General features: G+C 40.1%; 1 protein-coding gene across 3 annotated transcripts in view; it reads right to left on the bottom strand.

Annotated features, from left to right (window-relative positions):
* Positions 1–1,895: 1,895 nt before the first annotated feature.
* adamts17 (ADAM metallopeptidase with thrombospondin type 1 motif, 17) overlaps positions 1,896–16,275 on the bottom strand; it is a 91,310-nt gene continuing 76,930 nt past the window's right edge. For all 3 annotated transcript variants that reach the window (XM_085165105.1, XM_085165112.1, XM_085165121.1), the window contains 7 exons: positions 15,565–15,722; positions 14,611–14,770; positions 12,501–12,636; positions 8,714–8,918; positions 6,818–6,970; positions 4,859–5,036; positions 1,896–2,247 (listed from right to left, as the gene is read on the bottom strand). In XM_085165105.1, the coding sequence (XP_085021231.1) occupies positions 2,096–2,247; positions 4,859–5,036; positions 6,818–6,970; positions 8,714–8,918; positions 12,501–12,636; positions 14,611–14,770; positions 15,565–15,722 (1,142 nt within the window). In that variant the 3' untranslated portion in view covers positions 1,896–2,095. The remainder of the gene's footprint in view (positions 2,248–4,858; positions 5,037–6,817; positions 6,971–8,713; positions 8,919–12,500; positions 12,637–14,610; positions 14,771–15,564; positions 15,723–16,275) is intronic.

Here is a 16,275-nt window from a genome sequence, read left to right as displayed (position 1 = left end):
TCAATCCACCAACAAATAAAAGCAGACAGCCATTAATTGTGAGGATCATACACGGACATCATCTGAATTCCACAAATGTGAAGTTATAAGATAGCACCATTCAACCAACTGTAAAACACGTTTATGAACTTTTATCATATGATGATACACACACCAACACGCATGTGTTCTCCCTGACTATATAAGGGAAATGAACTGGCATTCATACAGCACCTTCTAGTCTTACAGCTAAAAGCATTAAAGACCCCATGAAATTGATCAAGTATTACATTTTTTGGCCATTTGAGAAAAAATATTATATCTGCCTATTTTATCTGGATAATAATCACACTAGTAACTGATGTTCTTTTGAGCACCTTATACTGAGGAAAATACGTGCTTATAACGTTTGATTGGCAATTTTAAAAGAGGAAGAAGCAGCACCAGTGAGGTTTGAACAGGCTCAACAGAACTGTCAGCTGTGTCTACAACAAATACTGGTTCTGACTTGTGTTTGGCTCTATATGCAACTATACAGGTTAACTAGCATCAGGTCTTGGTGCATCTAATCAGATACTGCTAGTGAAATAGTTATATTCTACGGAGCCCCGCAGGGGACATGGGAGAAAAAAAAATTAAGACAGACTTTTGCGAGATCTCGCTCGAGATCTAGCTCGAAGCTAACGGGAGGTCGAGACCTGCTACAGCCGAGAGGAACACCGTTTTCCCGGCACATCGTGCCTCAACCTCCCGGTCGGCCTCGAGCCAGCGTCCGAAGAATGCGGCTAAAACGTTTGCGAGATCTCGCAAAACTTTTGCGAGATCTCGCAAAAGTCCATCTTAATTTTTTTTTCTCCCATGTCCCCTGCGGGGCTCCGTAATATTCTTGCTCCTGATCACTGCAGGCAGTTTAAATGATTGAATTGTAAAATCTTACTATCAAACTAAAAAACATTAGCTGACCTAATTCCTTTGCACAACTTTATAAAAAACAAAAACTACCAGGATCAAAATTGACAGCAACTGCTATCACAACTAGAGATCAATGAGGTACATGAACGCTACGGCGAGGGCAAGCCAGGACTTCAGGTCAGGACGAGATATTGTGATCCCCACCCTCTGAGATGGATACCAAGCCCCCCCCCCCAAAAAAACTGATGCGTTCAAGGTGTTGAGTATGGCAGCTGGAAAACTGGACCCTTTTGGTCGATTACCAAGAATACGTGAAGTACGCTCTCAAGGTGTGACCATCACCAAAACCAACCAGCTCTGAATATCTCAGGCAGCAGTAACTTGAGAAAGAAGAAGAGCAAGTAGAGGAACAGAGGCACTAATCATGTCTGCACAGGAACAAGCCAGATTGATAGAGGCTGGGATCTACCACACCAGGCAAGGCCTCAGGTGCAGGCTGTGCAAAGAGGTCCCAGCAGACAGGGCATGCATGAATGCCACAACCGCATGGCTGGCATAGCATACAGGGATATCTGTGCCAAATATAGCCTAGAAGTCCCAAGGTCAAAATATAATACCCTCCTTAGGGTGGTGGAGAATGACTGAGAGCAAACCAAACACTACCAGAGCCCCAGAATTTGTTTCCATCATTATCTGCTACATTAGCTTTCCACACCGAGTAAGATCAGTGTGTCTTCTATTATAAGCTGGAGTGAGTCAGTAGAGTTCTACAGTATTTTACAATGGCTCCTGATCATAGGCACATATTACAGTAATTTATTAATACTTACATAATGTTACTTAAACATTAAAAAAGTGACCAATGATTTGAAATCTGCTATATAACAGAAACAATACAAAAGAAGGAGAGGGGAAGTTCATGCTGACTCTGAATCACATGTTGTTTAGTGGACCTGCCAGGTTATTATACAACACACATTTGTCAGTTGCTGCGTACAATAAAGTTTGTTCTTTGTTTTTGTCTACAGCAAGTAAAATATCAGATATTTTCTAATGTGCATTAAAATTACAAGCTACATATTCTTGTTTCCAGTATACATTTATGTATACTTACCTTTTTTTGTTTTAAATAAAAAAAACCCAAAGATTTTCTGTATTTATCAGTATTACGTAACATTTAAAAGGGAGTATGTGCTTTTGGTTATTAGCGCTTGTGCAGTATTTTGTTGGCATAAAAGACCCGACAGGTTTCACAGCATCGTTGGTACCACCTCATGTCCTGACAAAGGTCTTTATCCCGGATCACATGACAGTACACTGTCCACCTGTCCCCCAAGCACTTGTAGGTCAGAGCAGCTGTTGGGATGGAAGAGAAGAAAGCAGCAATTCAGTATATTTAGGAGATGTGAGAGTCTTGTTAAATGTTAATAAAAGTGTACTTCATTAGCAATGCCTTCCCAGCAATCAATCGTATCTTTTTACCAGTGACAAATTGAGTGGGATCATTCCATTTTTGTCAAAAATATTTACTTAAGTTCTAACAATGTCCTCCTAAGTATTTCTTTTAATTCCCCATTATACTACTTTTGCTTGTATTATGTATGTATTGTTGTATTATATTGCCAAAAATGGAGTTCATTGAATTCCAGCATGGTGCTGTGATGCGATGCCACCTGTGCATCCCATCACAGCACCATGCTACTAAATATTCCACAGTTAGTGGTAAAGCAGAAGTGACTGTGAATGACAGCAACTCAGCCATGAAGTGTTAGGCCAGCATCCCGGTCAGTGGATACTGAGGCACATAATGCACAGGGGCAGCCAATTTTCTGCAAAGTTGCTACAGACCTCTAAACTTCATGGGGTCTTCAGATTAGCTCAATAACAGTTTGGGTTTCTATGGTCGAGCCTTACACCACCAAGTGTAGAGCAGTAGAGGCGTGTTCTCTGGAGTGTTGAATCACGCTTCTCCATTTCAGGTTACCAGCTTTGTTGGAACAGTTTGGGAATGCCTCCTTCCTGCTCCAACATGACTGTGCACCAGTGCAAAAAGCAAGGTCTATAGAAACATTCCCAGAGCCAGTTTGGTGTGGAAGAACTTAACTGGACTGCACAGAGTCCTGACATCAACCAGATAGAACTATTTTAGGAACTAGAGCATATATACTGAGAGCCGTGCCTTCTGTTTGACCTGAAAAATGAGCTTCTGAAAGAATAGTTAAAAAATTCCCATAAGCATACTCCTATATCTTGTGGAAAGCCTTCACAGAGGAGTTGAAGCTGTTATAGCTGCATAGGGTGGGTCAACATCGTGTTAAATAAAGAATGGACTGTCACTCAAGTACATATGCATGTAGAGATGGAGTTGAGAACCGGGTTCTTGGCTAACGCTTAGCTAGCCAAGAACCCAGAGTGATGCTAGAGCCGAGTGTTTGCTGACACTAGCCAAACAGCCAGACACTGAACTTCAACAGGTAACACAAATAAAAGAGCAGTCAGTTGCAGACTCTTTATGCTTAGAACTTCCCTTTTTGCTAAAGCAAATAATTAAGGCTGGATCAGGTAACTCTGAATCCTCCCTTAGTTATGCTGCAACAGGTGTAGGCTGCGGGGGGATTCCCATGAGTATTTCTTCGTCAGTCACCTTTCTCACTCAAAATGCATTAATACAGTGGTTCCCAAACTTTTTTTGCTAGGCCCCCCTTTGTTTTACAAGAAAAATGTTCGCGCCCCCCCACCACCTGGGAACATATTTGGCGATGCTTCATCTCCTGATTTGCTTTTGTGTGGGAGCCCCGTCAAAAAACCTGTCAATTATGGTGACAGTGTCCTCATTTTTTTTTCTTTTCATACCACGCCCCGCCTGCAATGGCTCTGTGGGCTCCACACTTTGGGAACCTCTGCATTAACAGACCTCTCTGCATTGAATCGTACTTATTATTAACCTCTGTCTCTCTTCCACAGCATGTCTTTATCCTGTCTTCCTTCTCTCACCCCAACCAATCACAGCAGATGGCCCCGCCCCTCCCTGAGCCTGGTTCTGCCGGAGGTTTCTTCCTGTTAAAAGGGAGTTTTTCCTTCCCACTGTCGCCAAAGTGCTGCTCATAGGGAGTCATATGATTGTTGGGTTTTTCTCTGTGTGTATTATTGTACGGTCTACCTTAGTGCTCTGAGGTTGTTGTGATTTAATGCTGTATGAATGAATTGAATTGAACTGAATTACAGCCCTATTATGTACACAGGGGGCGGGTAGAATGGGGCTGTCATGGTGGGAGAATGAATACACACACTGGAATATATATATATATATATATATATTTTTTTTTTTTTGTGAGGACCTTCACTGAGATTCCTCTTACCCCTAGGTTTCACTAAGAACAAACAAATACTCTAACATAAACAACCCTAGCATAAATCTCATTCTAAATGTTATCTTAACACCAGGCTTGAATCGTCATACATGAGTAAAACCTGGTGAGAGCCAGTCAAAAATTTCTTTTTGCATCTTGCATTTTTAGCATCTCTACAATAACTGATGTTTTGTTCAAATCAATTTTATTTATACAGCACCAAATCACAACATCAGTTGCCTGAAGGCAAGGATGGTATTATAACCAGTTATTATAAATAAATAAATGCTGCAGTGAACACAAACACAAATTTCTGTTTATTTTTCCAAAAACTATCATAATTAATATATGAAACACATTTAGATGCAAGTTTAATTCTGACTTTTCTGTATATTTATTAATCAAGCAAATTACTCAACAGACCTTAATCATTTGTAAATTGTGCTTGTGCCTCAGAGAAAGTTTTCCAGTTCTTTAAATTACAAAGCAGCTGTTTTCTTAGTGTTCTACAACTTGAGGAAGCTTTAGCTGTTCAGTAGGTAAAGGTGAATCTGTACTGTGTGCAACATCTCTTTATCCTTTAAAAATGCAAACTGCAGTTGCGATCAGTGTCTCACCTAGCCTAGGGGAGGTGATGGTATTCGCATTAATTTTCTCATCACAGTTCCCACTGTGACAGGATCGATATGTTGGTGGTCTCAGCATCACAGAGCAGTTGTTACCATGTCGACCAGTCACTTTGTGCATACACTGAACCACCCGTGACTGCAGTCCCTTTCCACAGGATGATGAGCACTGAAACAGCAAATGAAAAGTGTGCAGAGGTTTTACTAAACTTTTTAAATGGAACAGTAAAATTATCATTTTACAGGTGAGAACTCTTAAGAGCAAGGAAATACTACAGTAGGAATTAATTTATTCATCTTTTAACAGCATTGTTTTAAACAGAGGTAGATTATTTCAAACACTTATTCCCGAGTCTATAACACAGAATGAAGAGTCTACACACATTCTACCATGGGAGAGATTCATTTGGCAATGATTTATGTACTTCACTGCAGAAGTATATTTGTTGTTGTCATTTTCATATATACACATATTAACCTTGAGCATAAGGAATAATTTCCTTAGGGATTAATAAAGTATTCTGATTCTGATTAAAAATGTAAAGTGCATTAAAATTATAAATGAAAATCAGGATACAGTCAAGAATCAAGATTTAGCCAACTTCAACGTTATACAATAATAAGAATATTAAGATTAAGAACCGGTTCACAGCAGTTGTAAGTCTGCTTGCCTATGGATCCTACTTATAGGCTCCACTTGTGCTAAAATCAGCTGATTTCAGTTTGTGAGCCAGAAGTGAAAACTAGTGCTGCAGTCTACAGCGTGGATATAGACATCACTTTACAAAAGGATGAGAGTACAATGGTAAATTGCAAAGTGTCCCCAGAACAGAAACAACCACATTATACTGCTATAACTTTAGCTCTTTACTCCAAAAGTTGATTCTGTTAATCTGGATGTAGCGTTTTCAGAAACGTTTCGTCATCATCCAAGACTTCATCAGTCTCAGCTGACTGCAGCTTTCCCCAATCTTATAAACATACATTTGCATAATGACTGAAACCAGCCCACTGAAGGAACAATGGGCTGGGAGGTCTTTTATGTATATATATATATATATATATATATATATTTATTAGGGGTGCAATGATACACAAAATTCACGGTTCGGTTCGATAGTTTGGTGTCACGGTTCGATATTTTTTCGATACAAAAAAATGTTCATGCCTTTTTAATTTGTCATTTATTAAAATTATAAATATATATTTTAACTCAAAAGTACAGTTTTTAAATTTAATGTTGCTGAAACAACAAAGTAATAAATAATAAATCTGATGGAGAAATCCCTCATCTTTGGAAAAGAGAGTTTATTACAGAGAAATGGCTCTTTCCAAAATAAAAGCTCTACTATACGCTTCTTCTGGGCTATATTCTCAGCAGCATAGTAAACATATCAGGTCCCCATAAGGAGAATCATGTGCTAACGGCTGTCTAAATGACTCGGGTAAAGTTTGTAGCATGCGTGCTTGTTGTTTTTGTCTGCTTCCACTTGTCTTTGCACGAGGATGATGTCGGAGTAAATGTGCAGTCATATTCGTTGTGTTCCCACTAGTGCTGTCAGCGTTAATCTGAAATGAGGTTAACGACACAACACGGCAAATCTCCGTTAACGAGCTACCGCGGATCGCCCCGTGCGTGGGGCTGGACGGCCAACACGTTAACGAGCTAACTGCGCTAACACACTAGTTCCCACCAATGTAATTGAGCATTGCTGGCACATCCGACATACTGTTTTACTTTAGTCCATGACGCGCTTACCTTCAGGGTCATACTTCACATGAAAACACAGACAGCATCGTCAGAAGAAAAGTTGATAAAATAAATAAAAAAATGTTGTATTGTTCGATACATATGCGTACCGAACCGAAAGCACTGTATCGAACGGTTCAATATTGATACGAGTATCGTTGCACCCCTAATAGGTAGATATGAATTTGCTTTTGTCATACCTTGGACCAGTCTCCGGTTTTCCATTCGTAACATTTGGAGAAGTCCTCACAATATTCTTCCTGAGTTGGCTGGGACAATGGATCACACAGACCCTGAGGGTTTGTACACAACACTGTACGTCTGCGGACACCTTGACCACAATTTGATGAACACTGGAGAAAAGAATAAGAAAGAAATGTCTTGATGCAGTCTCAATCATCCAGGTAAGTAAATCTCCAAAAGTTGATTCTGTTAGATTAAAATCCAAGGGTTTTTTGATCCTACGCTACTCAAAGGAGCTGACATGAACATTTGCATTCTCGACACTGCAGCAAAATTACATCTGAAGGAATCTGGCAGATGCTTACAGAAAAAGGGCACACCATACGCCAAATGAGGTAACTTCCAAATATTCTGGGTGAGGAATTTGATTCAGTTTTCAAATCAGTACACCTCTTACACTTAATCTTACAGATTAAATACATCCGGTATACTCTTAACCTCTTAAACCCCAAGGGGGTTTCTGAGCTTCCTGCTCGAAAATGTAATGCCCAAATTTAATTGATTATTTCTCTGCAATTACAAACTCTGTCCTTACAATCTTGGCATCAAAATAAAGCTAACACTTGGGAAATTTCATCAGAGGTGTAAATATTGAAGCAGAGATTACTGTGTCAAAGTTACTGAGACTGGAACACAGAAAAAGTAAGTAGATTTTATCCTCGCCTAATTATTTTTTTTTAATTTTTAGCATATAACCCTTTGAAAAATATGCCTCAGATCACATTTGGTTCCAGAAATTCAGTAATCAACATATAAACATCATCTGTGCAAAGATTCATGTTTCTAAAGTGAAACAGTGAAAAATTACAGCCCTGTCAATACATGAATATCCAGACGTTGTACAAAAATGTCCAATTTTGGCACACAATTGGACACCATGCCAGTTGATTTTTTTAGGTATTAAAGAGCAGAAATTAATAAATTTTATTAACAGACCTAAAAATGCTTTTTTTAAAATATATTTTTGAAGAATTAACCACACATTTACATGGTAATGGCCCTTTTCTGCAGCGCGCATAGAGCGTTTGATTGGCCTCTGGCCCTTTAAACTCCGAGGGGCTGTAACTTTGGTTTCTTTTGGTCAATTTGCGTGATTGACACCTCTTTTTGATCGTTTGAGCCAATAGATTCATAGTAATGATGCCACGTTCACGTCACTTCAACCAATCAGACGTTGTGATGACAAAACCCACGTGGGCCCAAATTTACTGCATGTGGCGTCTGTCCAGTCACGTGTCTGTAGGTGGGTCTAAAATGGAGGTTGTTGACGGAAAACGGCTCTGATGCGGCTAGGTAGGCATGGTAACCACTGTTAATCATGTGGCTACCGGCTACCGGCGAAAATAACGGAGGAAATCGGGACGGTAAGCCAATTTATGTCTTAGCGCATTTGTGCCGCTGTGTGTTTTTGTGGTCTTCTTTTGTGGCTCATTCAGTGAATTTTGGTCTGATCCTGGTGAAACTTGGTGTGTGGAGTCAGTGATAGCTCTGGAAGCTAACCAGCCCATCTTTAGCCGGTTACACAAAGTCTGAAGAATTTCTGGTTCGGTTTTGTTTGTTTAGCGGACTTCTGCGCATTTACGTAACTGCTCGTTTAATCACAGCTTGTTTTCGGTGTGTTTGGTGGTTGTAGAAATGGTTTATATGACATTTTAGCTGAGATTCTGAGGTTTCTGTGGATACCACACATGTCTGGACTTATATTTCTCAACCCGCGTTATAACCGATTAAACGTGATCTCCTCCTTTTTGCCCCCGGTACCGGGGGCGTGGGGCTTAAGTGGTTTTAAGGGCTCTTCTTACAGTTTCATGTTTTCTTAAAATTAAAGTACAGAAAGTGTGCATGTGCCATACCTTGGACCATTCTGAAGCCTCCCACGCTGTGAGGCAAAGGCGGCCCTCGCAGCCCTGTAAAACAGGAGGTTTTCCTCCTTGGCAGTACAGGTCCCTGGTGTGGATGACTGAACCATTCTGTAGGTGGTAAAGACACAACACCTCCCTCTGCTGATGACCTTTACCACAAGTGACAGAACAAGGCCCCCACTCACCTGTCATCCACCTGTGAAAAATATCAGTTGTTTACATTTTGAGCTCATTCATACCAATGAATTGTAGAACAAACAAGGATGTAACTTCTGTGATCCACTGGTTAGAGCAGTGTTTCCCAACCTTTTGGAGCCACAGCACATATTTCACATTATGAAAGTCACAGGGCACAGCATCAAACAAAGATGTCACAGACAGCATATTGATCATTCTTCCCTGCCACCAGGCGTAGTGGATTTGGTTCGGCTTGTCCCCAGTAGACCTTTTTTGCTTTCTTCTGACCACTGCTCATACTAGGGTCTTCATCTGAGTCAGTTTTCTCCAGGACTCAGGTCAGACTGAACACCTTTTCTTTTCAAATACAGTGGGGAACCCCGTTTGTTCCAGAGGGTCTTTCGTAAGTCAAAATGTTCGTAAGTCAAAATGTTCGTAAGTCGAAGCAAATTTTTCCTTTTGAGTGAGGCGATGCTGGCTGAAGACGAACTTCTTGGTGGAAGAGGTTGAAGAAAGCATACGTATGCATGGATACATACGTACGTGTACATGTACATAACATTATTGACTTTAATTTATTTTTTTTTTTTTAATTTTCTATTTTATCTATTTCATTACGCGGGCATTTTGCCATACCTCGGGCAGAAATATTGCCGTTAAGTGCCTTCGTAACTTGAATTTTACGTTAAGTGGGGTCTTCGTAAGCCGGGGTTCCACTGTATTTATCTATTGCTATCACGCACTGTGTCGTCTTACGGCGTGACTCATTTAATTAGAACAAGTAGTTGTGCTGCCCTCTAGTGGAAGAGAATGCCCATTACGCTGATCGCTTACAGTACTAATCAGGTGGAACCAGATGATCTTCCATGGCACACCTGATCATGTTTCACGGCACACCTATGGGCTCTAATACTGGGTTATAGAATATCCATTGTGAAACCTTGAACTGATCATTTCTGTCATCACTCGGGTGAAGTTATTTTCCTAAATTACAAAACTACCTGCAGCATCTAGTGCTCTGAAAATGCAATTACAATGACACCTCGGTGGAGAAAATAAAGTAGATTGTGTTATCTCCCCAGGATTGGGCCTTATTCACGGCCTCACCGTGAATAAGGGTCAGACTCAGGGTAGGGACTCCATTGTCCCCAGTTGGGTCACTTTCCTACTGTGGGATTTCCATGGGTATGTGGGAAATAGGCCCATGGTTAGTGAGAGCACACTGTGAAAGTCTGGAAGAGACCCTGGTCTGTGAGAATTCCCACTTCTAGCAAAGCTTCAACAGTATGCGAGTCGGGAGACTGGGGACATTGAGTCCGAGTGGACCATGATCGATACCTGCACTGTCAAAGCTCTGCCCCCAAGCTCTATAGAGCTATAACGGTTAGTGATGGTGATGGAATCGAGAACCGAATTGCCAGCCTATATCTATCCTGCTTATCGGTTCTTGCACTCTCGCTACGATAAGCTGATTTCAGTTCGCGTGTCGGAGGAGTACAATAACTGGACATTACTTTTTTTTTATTGCACAAACAACAAACACAAAAACAAGCGCGGTAAAGTGGAGACTGCTTCAGGACAGAAACTACTGCATTATACTGTTGACAAAATTTCGGCTCTTCGTGAGCACCTGCACAGACAGCATGCTAATGCTAACCTAGCCAAGAACCCAGAGTGATGTTAAAGCTGAGTAAATGCTGACCCCAGCCCACTACTGTGATAAAGTGAGCCATCCTTTGCGGTGATCGTTTGGCTCTCAGCGAAGGCGGTCGCACTTTTTCTCCTCTCCCTTATCTTCCCTGCTTAGCTCCTCATGTCCTTGTCTTGTCTCGTGTTTTTTATTACTTTTCCCTGGAACACTCTCTCACAGTCTGTTCTCTAAAACCTAAAAGAGGAATTATGGATTTGATCAACTTGTCCCTAAATGCAATTGACACCCCTTTCTCAACGAGAAGTCTGGGCTTGGGTGAGCCTGAGTGCTGAAGATATCTACCTATTCGGCACCATGGTAACAGGGTTCTGGCTGATCAGAGCTGGCTTGGCCCTGGCTTATCGAAGAATTAAGAAAGCGGAACCGGCTGTTCAAACCCCCACAAGGCTGCCCGCTGGGATCGGAACGATGGGAGAGGTGTAAGTTTCTCAAAATGGGCTCATTGAGTGCAGCATGGATAAGATCTTGGAGAGGCTACGGCTGCTGTGAATACTCAGAATAAGATCTCTGAGCGCAAATTGGATGACATCTCGGGGAGGCACACTGCCGTGAGTTCTCAGAATCGGCTCCTTGAGCACAAGAAATGACAACATCACAGAACGCAAGTATGGCGAAGCTCGCTGCTCTCCAACGGGAGATTGAGAGACCAGTGTTGGACTGTGGAACTGCTTTGAAATTCATATGAGCTGTTCGCACTAAAGTAAAAAGCACCATCACCTCATGCGGATACCCCCAACACCCTGATAACGACTGTGTGATGACTATTCTTCCCATTCCATGCAAGGCCACCTGGGTTGGCTGGAAGACTGTTTACTTAGCCTGGCAGGGCGAAGGACACTGTCTCAGCTGAACTATGGACACGCACACACACATACACTTACACTGATAAGCACTCACTCATCCCCCTCCCTCTCCAAACGCCTTCGATGCTTGTTTCCTGCGGGGGAACACGGCGGGTCTGTGTGCCACGCTGGAATGGTAGCGCTGTGCAGGGCGGCTGCTGTGTTCGCTTCGTATTACTCCTCACCCCCCACCCAATCCTGTGGCTTGTCATGTCTTTCATAAAGTTGTGCTGTGGACATTTATGTGCTTTCTGTGCAGAGGAGTTTTTTTGTTTCCTGTTCTCATGCTGTCCTACCATGGAAGCATGAGTAGAGGTCTCTTTTTTTCCTCTTGTACTTTCCCATTGTAGTGTATATTTCAGTGTTTTTCTGTAACGGTACCGATCTCTGACTTGTATCTCCATGTGATGTCTGTGTTGTGTGTGTAAGGTCGGGGGGCGGGGGGGGGGGGGGGGTCCCATTTCACTGCAGGGCAACCTGCATGTGGCGAATAAAGCTTTGATTGATTGATTGATTTATTGATTGATTGATGTTTCTAAAGTCGAATCACCATGGTGATCGCTGTGAAGTCTCTTTGTGCTGGTTTTCATCTTTGAAAACAAACAGGACACAAAAAAAATTACTTCATCAACTTATCGTGTTCATAGTGCAATGAATGCTCCTAAAACCCCCAAAACATTGACCTATTGATAACCAACTTTGTATAGCACTTTGGTCATCCTGTGTTGGTTTTTAAATCTGCTTATAAATAAATTGCTTGATTGACTGAACAAACTACAGTCTGAATATGGCCTAAAAATGACTGAGAAAATGAAGTATGACCTGAGATTTTGTGTGCTTACTGAGTTTTGTGGGAAAGCATACATATTTTGTTATTTGTATCTTCTGTTATGTTATTATTACAACTACATCATCACTGCTGTAACAAAAGAGTTTCTAAAAATGGGCTAAATAATGTATATGTATTATGTCATACTGTATCTATTCCAATGGCAATTTGTGTGTGTGTGTGTGTGTGTGTGTGTGTGTGTGTGTCTCTCTCTCTCACCGGTACTGGCAGGGGTGAGTGTTGCAGAGACGTACTTGCGGTTGCGGTCGGTTTTCAGGTTGACAGTAACTATTGTTGACAACCTCCATAGATTTGTTGACTATCCTCATACATGAAACCACTGTCCTCCTCTCTCCTGTACAAAACACACACAGACACACATACAAACACACATATGTGTAAGTGCTATACCTTATCCCACCCGTTATAAAATACCAGAATAGAGCCAGGAATAAGAAGTTTTTTATCCATTTCTGCTGAGGTACCCATAAAAATCAGAGTGGCTGAGAGAATTGAGTGAGGGACTTAAGGGGGAAAATGCAACACCTTTTTAATAACACCATATTAACTACTTTATATTATAAAGTAGTGTCTGAGTTTTAACTAGTTGGACTTAGTGTTTAGTGCTTTTCTAGTCTATTGGAGCACTCATAGTGGTTTATGCAAGATGCCACATTCCCCCATTCACATACAGTGATACTAGAATTTTACTCTACATCAACCTTTCTGTTGTACAGTTCATTTGCTGTTATGGATAAAAAGTCTTTTTTTGTTTCAAAATAGCTGATAACTATTCGCTGATAGCTGCCGACAGCTGCAAACACATATAATCTATAAAGTGGTTCTATATAGTGTGTAACTGTTAATATAGAGCGTTATTACATTTATTGCTAATGCAATCATATGGCACACTGACCTCTGAGGAAATGTTAGATGGCACTCGTCAACAGAAAGGTTGCCGACCCCTGCTCTAAGAGAAACGTCACTCATCCAAGTGACGTCTTCAGTGTCAGCTAACTGCAGGTTTCCTCATGCTTATAAACAGTACTTTTTCACAGTGACTGAAACTAGCAGCACTGGCAAACAATGGGCTATAAATGTGTTAATCTAAGCTGGGCATTTTTCAAAGGTGAGAAGGCACCTAAAGAAGCTCCAGGCAATGCAGGAGAGAAGAAAGACAACTGCCATCAAAGCGAAAACCCTTAGTGATCCCGTACGTGTCAGGAGTATCGGAACAGTTGAGTTCATTTTGTCTAAACACAGAGTCTCTGTGGCTTTCAAACCCCTAAACACGCTGCGCCAAAAATTGGTCCACCCCAAGGATCGGGTCCCCGACACAAACAGAGTAACATAGTGCACGCTGTTAAGTGCAGGATTTATACATCGGGGAAACCAAACAACCTTTGGCGAAGCGAATAGCACAACACAGAAGAGCGACCTCGTCAGGCCAGGACTCCACATTTTGTTTACACCTACAGGCTAGTGGACACTCTTTCAATGATGATGTACACATCCATAGGGAGGAACGCTGGTTTGAGGGCGGAGTCAAGGAGGCCATTTATGGTAAAATGACCTTCTCTTTGGAGTAATTAAGTAACATATTGCATTGTTTTTAAGGAAAGTGTAATATCTGTACTACATTAATTTTTGAGCAGTGACCCTAACACAGATCACAACAACATGGGGAAATACCTCCAACATGCACAACATTTAACAAATAAGCCAGTAAGAACCAAACGAGAATCAAAGAAATCAAATCGATAGGTGATTTCAATAATTGAATCGTTATTGCTAAATTCTTATCAATTTCCATCCCTCATCTGTTTCCTATTTCCAAATTCATCTCACAATATTTCTAACACTGGCTACAAGTTCCACTTATTTCTCTTTTGGCCTGCTTCTAATTAATGACCTGCCTTCTTTGGATTCATCCCTCTGGTTAGTTTTGTCTGTATGGGCTGCATCCTGACAAAACTCAAGCCAGTTTTTTATCCTTCAGTAAAATCCTTCCAATGTGTCTAATTTGGGTCTACACACATATGTTGTCATGGTTGTGAAGGTTTACGCACTGTCTTGATTTGGTGGACTGTCTGGTTTTGTTTTATTTTGAATTAATTTGTAGATTTATTCGTTAATTGAATCGTGTTTTTGTTTTCCTTAGTTCCTGGTTACAGTTTTGTTTATATAGTTCTTTGAGCATTTTCCTGATTAGTTATATTCCCACTTCCTGGTAGTTTGGAGTTTAGCTTCATCCTTTTGTGTCAGTTCCCCTGTATTACTTCATTTTTGTTTGTTTCACAAAGCAAAGCAAATAAAGTAGAGAGCTTACCTCCTCCACAATGGACATTACAGTCTTGCCAGCTGCTATGTGTCCAGATGTAGAGATACTCTGGTTCCCTTTGTTCCTCACTGCTCCTGTTCTGACTTGTGTTTAAAGACACTGTGTACTCATAGTGGATCCCATAGCTCTGGTCATGAAATAGCAGAACCTGTTAATATGACAAAGAAGGGTTGAAAGACAAGGGAAGTTGTACCTATAGCTTACCAAATTTCTCTGCATTTATTTGCTTTTCTAGCTGTAAAATATTGTTGCTAAACCCAGTCAAGTGTATAGCTGCACCAGAAGGAAGGTGGCTATTTAAAAAGGTAAAACTCAAATGCCTAATCCATCTCAATAGAGACATAACTTGTCTCTATTTTGTCTCAGATTTAGTCATAACTGACAAAATCTGAGGGATGCAGATAGACTGGCTGATGGACTGAGATAGGACCACCATAGTCAAAGGAAGACTGCTGTTTCCGTTTGAATTGTTTAAATACAGTAACAACATGGCTGTGTTCTGGGTAGCTGCCCTTCTATAAAGTGGCTAAAATGGTATTTATAATTGTTTATTTGCAAAGTTGTCTGTTAGGGTTATAAAACTGGTCCAACCCTGGACTTGGGTGCCTTTTTAATGCTTGAATGAATCACAGGTGAGCATTAAGTGGCTTAATAAAAAAATGTCCTCTGATTCAGTGGTAGATACACTGATATATATATATCATATATCATATATATATATACAAAAAACATGTTTTGAGTTATTTCAGACATTTTTATTTATTACATAATTCTTCTATATGCATTCATTAACAGTTTTGATGCCTTCAGTGAGAATCTAAAATTAAGAAAAAACATTAAATCAGTATATGCGTCTAACTTTTCAACTACCAGTCAACTTTTTACTGGTAGTGTATCTGTGTGTGTGTTTGTTTCCATGAGTAGCAATACAAATCAATTTACCATTAGATATAAAGGAGTCTTAGTGGGTCCCTTGGCAGACATCTTTTCCCATATTCCTCTTCTAACATAGCGCACTGTGGTTCCAGCCAGCTCAAATTCTCCTGGAAGTTCAATTTTCCAGTCATTGTTGATGGACCTCTTACTTGAGTCTTTGAGAGCTATAAGTAAGATACAAGAAGTTACACACACACACACATATATATATACATATATATATATATATATATACATATATATATATATATACATATACATATACATATACATATACATATATACATATATATATATACATATATATATATATATATATATATATACATATATATACATACATACATACATATATACATACATACATATATACATATATATATACATATATATACATACATACATATATACACATACATACATATATACATATACATACATATATACATATATATATATACATACATATATATATATACATACATATATATATATATATACATATATATATATATATATATATATATATATATATATATATATATATATATATATATATATATATTAGGGGTGCAACAATACTCGTATCGGTATTTCGGTAGTTCGGTACGCATATGTATCGAACAATACAAAATTTTCAATTTATTTGATCAACTTTCCTTCTGACGATGCTGTCTGTGTTGAGCGCTCAGTGGATCTGCGTTTGACTACTCCACC

This window comes from Neolamprologus multifasciatus, chromosome 1 (assembly GCF_963576455.1).
Source record: "Neolamprologus multifasciatus chromosome 1, fNeoMul1.2, whole genome shotgun sequence".
In the NCBI taxonomy this organism is placed as follows: Eukaryota; Metazoa; Chordata; class Actinopteri; order Cichliformes; family Cichlidae; genus Neolamprologus; species Neolamprologus multifasciatus.
This window is presented reverse-complemented; position numbering and strand designations above follow the sequence as displayed.